This window comes from Cervus canadensis, chromosome 23, assembly GCF_019320065.1.
Source record: "Cervus canadensis isolate Bull #8, Minnesota chromosome 23, ASM1932006v1, whole genome shotgun sequence".
Classification (NCBI taxonomy): domain Eukaryota; kingdom Metazoa; phylum Chordata; class Mammalia; order Artiodactyla; family Cervidae; genus Cervus; species Cervus canadensis.
The window spans coordinates 40,784,091-40,795,162 of record NC_057408.1 but is presented as its reverse complement, the minus strand read 5'-3'; the positions used below and the strand labels follow the sequence as shown (position 1 = coordinate 40,795,162).

The following is an 11,072-nucleotide window of genomic DNA, read 5'->3' as shown; positions in this document are numbered from 1 at the left end:
TGAAAAGGAATTTTATTTACAAAAGCCAGTTGACTCAATATAAAATAGAAGGAAGTTAAATTGTTTTTACCTTTGCATATTTTATTACCTTATTTCCAGAATATAATATGGGAGATGGTGAAGGACAGGGAAGCCTGGCGTGCTGCAGTTCATGGGGTCACAAAGAGTCAGATACAACAATAAAGGTTTTCATAATTACTTCCTATTTCCTTTAAAATGTGATCATGACTAGTTAATAAAGTTTTTAATTGTTTTAAAAATTAATTCACAGCAAAGTATAAATCACAGAAAATGCTTTGTTCTCCTCCTTGGAGTATGTATCTTAAATACTTAAATATCTGCTGACTTAGAAAACAAAATGAAATTTCATTATCATTAGGTCATAGGTCAGGAGGTGGAGTGTTTCCTGCAGGGACATTTACCTTCCAAATCACATATGTGGGCATCTACCTGTCCATTAGGACCAGCCAGGGCAAACCCAAGACTCAGGTTTCATATTCTAACCAACTGACCTAATGCATCATCTCTAGAAATAAAAGTAAATAAAATGTTCCTTAGAAATCCCATCATCTTTTTATTCCTGAAAGCCTTAGAATAGAAATCTTCCTCTGTTTTTTTTTTTTTTTTCCTGTATGCATTTGGTTTTAGATGGCTTATTCACACTTCTAGAGGGAAAATCGCAGGTATAAAGAACAGTAAATCATACTCTGTGGACTTGAGATTCTAATTACTGAAATCTCAAGGTCCAAACAATGGAAACTCACAACCGCACTTTATCAATCATAAAACAACTCTCCACATGAGCTCTCATTTCAATGTTCTAATCCTAAAGTTAAGAAAGAAGTACAAGGATACACTCTCTTCTTCTTTCATACTCACAGAAGAATTAGTCACAAGAAGTCTTTATTGGCTGACTTACCTTTATTGTAGCTGATTCTGCATGAAATGGGCGTGACTCTCTCTCCAAAGGTATGACTCATTCAGATACTGTTTCAGTAGAAATTAAGAGAAGTTCACCTAAAATAATATGTTAAAGTAAATTAGCAGACAATTGCCTTGTAAAATAAGAAGTCTGCTTTCAAGGGCATACAGTAATGTTCATAATAAATATTATGTTTTTTAAAAAAATCTTTAACCACAAATGTTCTCAGACAAGCTGGTAAGGGTCACTGTGGTCATTTAAAATATCAGGAGGAAATTCTTTACTATTGCCTTTTTTGTAACTAAATTTTGCTTAACTGGTTTGATAATGTTTGAACACATTTCTATCTAATAAAATCCCTAAATGGGAGCTAGAGAAGGTGATAAAACCCAAACTAAATGAGTCACATCTAACTCCCTGCGACCCCACGGACTGTAGCCTACAAGGGTCCATGGAATTCTCCAGGCAAGAATACTGGAGTGGGTAGCCATTCCCTTCTCCAGGGGATCTTCCCAACCCAGGATTCGAACCTGGATCTCCTGCATTGCAGGAAGATTCTTTATCATCTGAGCCACCAGGGAAGTCTGAAACTCAAACTAAGTCCACTGCAAAAACAAAACAAAACAAAAATGTACAGTTCAAGCAAAACAGCTTTAACAACACTTTTCTAAAATGCTCAGGCACCAGGGACATTTTTGTTTTCTTCTGTTATGATAGCTAAAGGACCGCTTCAACTTTCCAATTCCCTGGGCACATATAGATGTAAGTGAGTTAATTAAGCTATTATTTATCATATTAAGAAACTTTCAGTCATTTTTGTTATAAAGTTACTGCATTAAAAACAATTTGCAGTCATAATATCAAATCCGGGATTCAAGAATAACAATATCCTAACATGCTCTGCAGAGCAGTGGTTCCCAATATTCTGTGTAACTGTGACAAATGACCTTCACAAGGTCACACCCTCCCTTGGATAAGTTCACCCTCGGGCACCGTTTGCCTCCCCCACTGGAATCAAGCCTCCTTTTCCACCTGAGGGGATGTCAAAAATGCAAGTAAATAACATCATTACTAAATAACTTTAAATGTGCTCTAATCATTTTATAACAAGTAAATCAATCACAGATTTCAGAACTTGATACTTAACAAGTCACACCAACAAGGTTAGTTCGGAAAGTAAATCAAAATGAGTTAATTTCTCTAAATCCTTGCTTTCTCTTTAACATGGAAATTGTTGTTTATTTTTGAAATTCTGCTCTCTGCTAAAGTATTTATAATCATCCATTGGACCGCTTTGAAAAGATCTTCAAAGCCAGTATTTTACATCCACCTTTTCCAAAGCCATTATATCACTTCCTTCTCATTTTTTCTTGATATGCAAGAATGTTACTTGTCCACGTGTGAATGACTGAAGTATGCTGAGAAACCAGTATTCTTTTCTGTCTCCTGAGGGTTTTTTTTCTGGTGGGTCTTCCCTCGGAGGCTCATTAGTCACATTTGGGTCAACATGTCTGACACTCTCAGTAAACACTCCTGTACTGCCCATAAGCCCTACAGCTCATATCTCACAGGCGATGGACACCACTTCAGTGCTATTACCAACCAAACTCTCCCCCCTTCTTCTCCAGCCACTTCCCTTATCTTTCCAAGAATTCTTATAAACAAACCCTAAGGTGAAATCAAAGCTAGAGATTTATTCTGAGATTTTTTTCAGAAAACGTAGGTGAGGAGATAAAATCAACATTCCCAAGTGCCAGCTCTGGAAATGAATGCTAGCTTTGTTCATCTCCAGAGGGAAAAGGGATTTTCCATGTGGTTTATGGTTTGGCACTTTGTCCCTCCTGTAAGGAAGGGAGTCTCGAAGAAGAGGAAGAACACAGAAACACTCTCCACTGGCCTCTGAACTCCTCCAACTTGACATGGTTCAAGAAGCCTTAGCAAGCTTGTCCGGGATAACTTTGCATGGTAGGGAGAGGTTGTCCATGGTATTGGAGACCTTCCAGTACACCCCCACCTCAGTTTGGTGAGATTTACATCCTTCCAGGAATATTAGTCTCTTTTCATTTTACACGTACACTCACACACACACACACACACATATCCTTTCTTCCAAAATAACCTTGAAAATATATTTGCTATTCTTTCATTCACACATTCAACTAGAATAAACCAAAGACTTATAATTGATCAAGCACTGTTTAGGTGATCTAAGTTTTCTGTGTGTTAGTCACTCAGTCATGTCTGACTCTTTGCAATCCCATGGACTGTAGCCCACCAGGCTCCTAGGTCTATGGAATTCTCCAGGCAAGAATACTAGAGTGGGTGGCCATTCCCTTCTCCAGGAAATCTTCCCCAGCCGGGAATCGAACCCAGGTCTCTTGCATTGCAGGCAGATTCTTTACCATCTGGGGCACCAGAACCATCAGTTCAGTTCAGTCGCTCAGTTGTGTCCGACTCTTTGCGACCCCATGGGCTGCAGCATGCCAGGCCTCCCTGTCCATCACCAACTCCCAGAGTTCACTCAAAAGTCACGTCCACTGAGTCGGTGGTGCCATCCAACCATCCCATCAATTTGGCTGTGCTGAGTCTTAGTTGCAGCATGTGGGCTCTGTTTCCCAACCAGGGACCGAACCCAGGCTGCCTGCATTGGAAGTAACGAGTCTTAGCCACTGGACCACCAGGGAAGTCCCCACCAGAATCCATAGCAGTTCACAGATAAAGACCTCAGCCTTCAGGAAGTTTACATTCTAATGAATGGTGACAGGTAATAAATAAGTAAATGCACAGCCTTTTAAGTTGCAATGTGCAAAGAAGAAAAATAAAGTAAGAGAAGTGGGTGGGGAGCTTTGGGGGTGGGAGTTTTATTATAATTTTTATACGGGTAGCCGAAGAAGATGTCACTGAGAAACGAATATTTGAGGAGAAGTGAAGAGAGAAGGAGTAACCCTTGTATGTGGCTGGAACAGAACCTCCTCGAGAAAAGGAACAGAGAGGACAAGGGCTCTCAGGTGGAGCTTGCCTGGTGTGACTGTGGTGTCAGGCTATGATGTAAATGATTGAGAAGGATCAGCAGGCCACCCTCCCAGGAATATGCACAGAGCAGTCAAGGGAGCCTTCAGCTAAGGGAATTCAGATCTTAGGAGGGTGAGGCATTCTAATGGGCCATCAAGACCTTGCCAAGGTTTCCTAGACAATCCCTGTTTTGGACACACCTCAATTTAGGACTATTATAGTCTCATCACCTTGTAAAACTAGTGTGTGATGTATTTCGAAAAAAAATCTCTTATGATGTCGGTTCAGCACTCTACTTAGACCCCAAAACAGACAACTTTGTTTTCTCTGCTGAGTCAAGTCTTCATTTTGCCACTGTTGTGTCTTCCTCTAGTTCTCTGGTCCACAAACACCGCTGACAATTTCCTGAAGTCATCCCAGTTCAGAACTTTGCATGCAAGGAGTCAGTCCTCATCTACTGACTCACAGGAGGAGCCTGCGGCGAACAGCTCAGCTACAGCCCATGACTCACCACCTGCGGCTCTATCTCTCGGGCAGGGTGTTGGCGTCTGTGGCTGTGTTCCCAGGGCTGACTGTTGCTGCCACACAGAGTGGTGACTGTTCACGAAGGACGCGTTGGTTTCTCTACAGTAGACTATGGGGCTTGCAGTCCGCTGGGCTTTGATTATTACTCTGCAAGTCCCAGCTCAGAAAGGCAGCAAAGCTTTTTTCCCACCCTGTTATTAAGAGATCATCCCCCACCTGCAAGTCACCCAGTTCTCCCCTCTCACTGCCTAAGGTTCTTGGTCCAGCTAAGCCATGAAAATTTCAACACCCAGACATCTAATGTCTGTGACGTCACTCCTGCTTTGGCTTCTGGGGAAAAGGACCACACTCCTCCAGGATTAGGTGGGTGGACAATCCCTTGCCATTTCTCCACCCCCAGCTAACACATTCTCTTCTCAACCTGTGCCTGAACTTCAGCTTTGCTCTGTCCAAACCCCTCCTGCCACACTCAACCCTGGAGACACCACATCCCTGACACTTACACCTCTATCAGTCAGGCCACTCTGAAACTCTGACTCACACCCACCATCTGCCATTCCTCTCCTGCTCCTGGACTGTAGTTTCCTTGGGGGAAACACACAAACATCCACCAACACACCTGCATGTATGTTTGCATGCCTGTATGCATGTGCATAACTCCCGCCCACACAATCCCAGACTGTTTTCTGGCCAGATCCACTATTAATACACCCGGAGTGGATATATTCAAATACCTGCCCCTGTAATGCTCCTTTTTCACTTGTAATTAATCCCTTCCATGTGAACTTGGTTCAACAACTCTTTATTGATCATCTTATATGTGCTGGATACGGAAGTCTGGGCCCATTACGGATATGATATAGCCTCTGCTCTTAAAGAAGTAACCATCTTGGGAAAGAAGAGGCATCACAGCAGCAGACAGGAATGAATTAACCATACGTCACAGTGTGACGCTGCGATGCACATTGTGTGAATCATCTTGAACAGAGCCACAGAGAATAAAAGTACAGCAATTGCAGAGAATACAACAAGAAGAATTGAGAATGACTCTCAGGTGCCTGGCTTGAGTGGTCAAGTTGACCAAGCACAGGAGGAAGCAGCAAGCTTGAGCTGGAGAGGTGTAGAGGGATGGGGAAATCTTTTTTATCAGTACGCTGTTTGAGACAAACAGTATGCTGTTTGTCAGCATTCTGTTAGGGCTTCCCTGGTGGCTCCGCTGGAAAAGAATCTGCTTGCAATGGGTGAGACTTGGGTTCGATCCCTGGGTTGGGAAGATACCCTGGAGAACGGCATGACAACCCACTCTGGTATTCTTGCCTGGAAAATTCCATGGACTGTATAGTCCATAGGGTCGCAAAGAGTTAGACATGAATGAGCGACTTTCACAAAGTCAGGATGATAGTTTGAGATCCCTATGAGATATCCAAATGGTAATGTCCCATGTTTGAAGCTCAGGAGAGAAGGCTGTGAAGGATTTGCATAATGGGAATGGCTACAGAGTCATGCTGGGTACCAAGTAAGAAAAGACGGAAAGGAAAGAATTCAAGAGGCGTAAGCATTTAGCAGGTAGGCAAAGAATAAGAAATGTATTGAGAAACAACAGCCAAAGAGAAAGAAAATTAGGCAACTTTTTCTGCCTCCTAAATCGACCTGTAGTTGTATTCTCATTTCAAACTACTTGCGAGACTTTTCTCATTGGACACTGCTCTAATATCTCAAATTCAATTTTGTCAATGTAATAAAAAAAAATTTTTTTTTTTTTTTTTTTCAGATAAATCTGAAACTCTTGACTCTTCACGAATCCCCGACTCTTCACCAGCAGCATTTATGCTTTGAGTGACTCTATCCTGACTGGTGTCATGTCTCCTTTACAATTATTCATCCTTTAAGAACCAGCTCACCACACCACTCCACCCCAAGCTCACCGTCCAAAGCGTGAGTTCATTACTCTCTTCCCTCTGTTTGCTTCATACCATGCAAAGAGTTCTACCACTGCATCGATAAGTTTATGTTAGTTATAGCTATACTATTTCATAAGCATCCATTTTTGTTTCTTGGATTACTTATTTGTATTGCCAATAAAATGCAAATTAAATGCTTGGCAAACAAACTCAGTGTTGAATAAATGAAGAAACAGATGAGTATAACTAAACCAGAAAACCACCTCCTCCTTTTTTCACCTTTCTTACTTTATTTATCTAGATGCATGTCATAAATTTTCCCTGTATCCAAGTAACCTTTTATTTTTTTTTAACTGAAGTACAGTTGATGTATTATATGTTACAGGTATACCCTACAGTGATTCATAATTTTTAAAGGCTATGCTCCATTTATAGCTATTATAAAATATTGGCTATATTCCCTGTTACACATACCGTTTATTAATCAATGTCATATGAGTAAGCCTCCCATCCATGATAACCATTTCTTATGTTGGAACAGCCACATATTTCTGTTCTTTGCTTCTGAGGCATGTTGTAGGATAGCACCAGATTCAGCATGTACCTCTAAGACGTTAATTCTAATACATACACTCATTGGGATTTTCAATGGAATTAATGAGTCAGTCATCTATCAAACCATTAGCCATTTATACCATGATGATTTATAAAGTGATTTTTTTAATGCTGGAGTGGGTGGGGAGTAAGGAAGAGGTGATGGTAGAAAGGGGACATGTTAATTTTTGTTGGTCTTTATGAAGTCTTTTTTTTAAATAACATTTTTGTTTTAGATAATACTAAGAAATGATTCTAATAAGCTAATCACCTACGTGTACATCTGAGACAAAATATGCTGGGAAATATAACACAGATATTTTGAATATATATAAATGTTAAAGGCAATTATTTGCACAAGGTACAGTTTTTAACTGATGTATTGCAAATATGTCTTAAGAAAATTAAGTCTTAAGAAAAGTATATTTACCATAACGTTCAACTAATTTAGAGGAAGAAAAACCTGTAAGTAATCTTTCACATCTTGTTCATTCATTTTAAGGCAATCAGCACGTCATTGGTAATGGCATCTGATGTTGTACAAAGAGATTTATGAAATAGATTGACTCTCGTGCCAGCAGAAAGAAGTCAGGAGTGAGAGAATGAGCTGTGTATGATCTAACTTCCAAGTGCCTTCAGCTCACTGAGTCATAGGTTTCAGTCATAGGTTTTTAAAGAGGAGCTAATTCAAGAACGTCATCCAATGGCACCGGATTGTACATCTTCTCTCAAAGCCTTGCAAAACATGTCTCACAGAGGAACATTATCCTTAAACTGCCTTTGACAGCCTCCAGCGGAGAGTAAATAATCCAACAGAAATACAATTTGCATTAGTTTTTCTCATTCTGGAAGCTACAATTATCTTCATTACTGAACAGAGATCAAATTCTAGATAATGAGGCATAAATACTTGCCCATAGGACTCAGTTACAAGAGCACTCATTTTGGGTAGGGCTTATGTATAGTTTCCAGGGATGATCTGAGAGTGTTTTGGTCAAGTCTGCCTCGTTTAATTAGGAATCCTCCCAGCAATGATGGGGAATGAGAATTATCACCAAGGTTACCATCCACAGTAATTCAGAGAAAAAGGTGTGGAAACTAGAAGACATTCTTCCCTCCTGACTCAACTACGTGACCAGTATTTATTGAGAGGCTATCATGGTACTCAGCACTGTTCTAGGCACTGCAAACAGAGTGAAAAATTAAGCAGACACTCCTAGACATTCAGTCCTCTGTTTAGCTACTGACAGTTAAGTAACACTATCAGAAAAGTTACTGGCCAGTTAATCCCTAAACAAACAAAGTAAAAGGTGGTTCTCAGCTCAAAGAGGGAGTGGTCCTCGGCAGCTGAGGAAGAAAGGGATTAAGGCCATTGTACTGGATCTTGAAAAGTGGCCAGATGAGAAATGAAGAAGAGTAGGAGACACTGGGGAAGAGAGAGGGAGGCACATTTAATCACAAAGGGAACTCTGCCTTGTCGATCAACTTTGATGCCAAACATCTCCTTCTAGTAGATCAACCCTTTATACTATTACAGGCTCTTCCAATAGGTCAGTGTCAATAATTAGCCTTTCTTATAAGTCTCCTAATCTGGTGCTTATTCCAGAGCTTCTGTTTTTCAAGAAAACGTCAACTTAATATTTACGCTTGCAAAAGTAATCACACTATCACTCTTAGTTGAACCCGGTGCGCTAGGCACTAGACACTACAGAATACATCATAAAGACTTTTCTGATTTAATCTTCATAGCAGCCCTGTTTGCTGGTGGTCGAGTAGCCAAGTCGTGTCCAACTCTTGCGACCCCATGGGCTTTAGCCCACCAGGGTCCTCTGTCCATGAAATTTCCCAGGTAAGAATGCTGGAGTGGGTTGCCATTTCCTTCTCCAGGCGGACCTTCCCGACTCAGGGATCGAACCCACGGCTCCTGCATTGCAGGCAGATTCTTTAACCGACTGAGCTCTGAGGGTAGTCCGTCCCCTCTCTGCGGTGGGTGGTATCTATTCTCCAGGTCACACAGCTAAATAACTATGGGCTAGAGGATTCTGACCCCTAGTGACGCTTTGTCATTTTGTAAATATAGGGAAGAGTAAGTCTCTCCCTTAACCCTTCTAGACTTTTCTCCCAGTCGAGGTTAGTTAACAAGGGGTTTAAAAAAAAAAAAAAAAACAACCGTTCCTTGGGATCCTTTGTGATTCTTCTAATAACTGTTTCTCCCGGAGTCAGACAAGCGGCAAACCTGTGGGAAGGGGCCGTGGGAAGGAGGTGAGACGCCTTCACGGAGACCACCCCCGGAATCCGGCTCCAGAACCTTCGCTCCCGGGGAGCTGGCGCCGGCCAGCAGGCCGCGCGGAGGACGCGGGGAGGACACGGGTCCGCGCGTCGCTCGTCCTTCTCCTCGGCGCCACCTGGGCCCCGCGCGCGGCCACCCAGCGCACGGTCCCCGCGGCGGCCCGGGGCGCAGAGAGCCGGCCGCCCTGGGCGGAGAGGGGCTCGCGGAGGGAGGCGGCGGGGCGGGGCCGGCCGCTCGGAGTCCCCAGCCCGGGGGCCGTCACGGCTCCAGGTGCGCGTGCGGCGGGGGGCGGGCGTCCCCCGGGCGCCTCCCTCCTCCGCGCCATTCCCACCCCGGCCCCAGCCGCTCGGCCTGGCTCCGGGCTCCATTTTCTCGCGGAGGCCACACCTGGAGCCGCCCCGCTGGGCAGGGCGGTGCGGCCGCCGCCTGGGAGGGGACCCTTGGGGCGGGGGCGCCGGGGAGGAGCCGGCGCGCGCGTGCGGGGACGCGGGGAGCCGGCGGCGGAGGCGCGATGGCGCGGGGCGCGGAGGGCGCGCTGCTGCTTCTCCTGGTAAGTGCGGGGAGCCGGCGGCACGGAGCCCCGGGCTGGCCGGGGCGGCGGCGGGCGCCCGGCCCGCGCCTCGACCTGCCCGCTTCCGCCGGGGGAGGGCCGGCCCGCCCGGCGATCCCTCTTTTGTGCGCCGAGGTGGGAGAGGGCCGGGCAGGCGGCGGCGAGCGGGGACCCTGCGGCTCCGTTGGGGCCGGGCGGCCGGTGGGAAGCGGGCTGCTGTTCCGTTTCTCTTGCGATCGCACACAGGCCCCAGCGCGTTTCTGGATCTGCGATCTGCGGGTGCAGGGAGACCTGAGGCGGGGACACCTTTCCTGGAGACGCGGGCTTTGTCCCGATTCTCCTCCGACCGCAACATGGAGGCGGCGGCCGCGCCTACCTCCCCGGGCTCCCGCCGCCCGAGCGCGGCAGTGACCTGGGGACACACCTGTATTCTGAGACTGCAGAAGGGGGCCCAGAGAGTTTCTCTAATGTATTTTACAAAGTTTAATTTTTTTTGTTAAAGCCACGTTACGCTTCAAATCACCCACCTACAGCTCAAGCTTAAAGTTCACAAAGTTGATGTTTTAAGACATCGCCTAGTATTAAAGGTAATGAGCATATGTAATCGTTTTAAGGTTTTTTTCACTTTAAAAAAGATTACAGAAAGGCGACATGCAGCGCAACAGTAAAATGGGGTTTTCAGAGGTTATTAAGCTGGCAAACAGTGTTCGCTTTCTAGATCTGCATTTCTTAATGCTTTACTTCTTATACTCGGATTGGTTTTTAGATACATTTGTTTTCTGTTTGTTGAGGGAATAGAGCATAAGTAAAGGGTTTGGCTTCTCTGGTGGTTTAAACGGTAAAGAGTCCGCCTGCAGTTCAGGAGACCCTGGTCAGAAAGATCTCCTGGAGGAGGGCATGGCAATCCACTCCAGTATTCTTGCCTGGAGAATCCCATGGGTAGCGGAGCCTGGCGAACTGCAGTCCATGGTGGTCGCAATGAGTCGGACAGGACTGAGATGTACTTGACTCTGGAAGAGGCTTGCCAAATGGGTTTTGATAAAGTAACAGTTATCCACCTAATGTAGGTTTGCCTTCAGCTTCCAGAGACTTAAATGTGTGTTCAGAGAGATTAGGTACAAAATCATATTCTGTATTCTTACATAATAGTAAAAGTAAGAAATACTAGTACATTCCCTGTATTGAAAGTTCTAACTTCCAAAAGATTGCCTTCTCTCTATCCCAGAATTACAATGAAGGGAGGACATTTTCCCCTGTGGGTTTTGTATGTATATATTC

General features: G+C 44.4%; 1 protein-coding gene across 1 annotated transcript in view; it reads left to right on the top strand.

Annotated features, from left to right (window-relative positions):
* Nucleotides 1-9,644: 9,644 nt before the first annotated feature.
* The window catches only part of DSG2 (desmoglein 2), a 54,022-nt gene continuing 52,594 nt past the window's right edge, over nucleotides 9,645-11,072 (top strand). Inside the window, exon 1 of the mRNA XM_043443820.1 lies at nucleotides 9,645-9,794. Coding sequence (XP_043299755.1) covers nucleotides 9,756-9,794 — 39 coding nt within the window. The 5' untranslated portion in view covers nucleotides 9,645-9,755. The remainder of the gene's footprint in view (nucleotides 9,795-11,072) is intronic.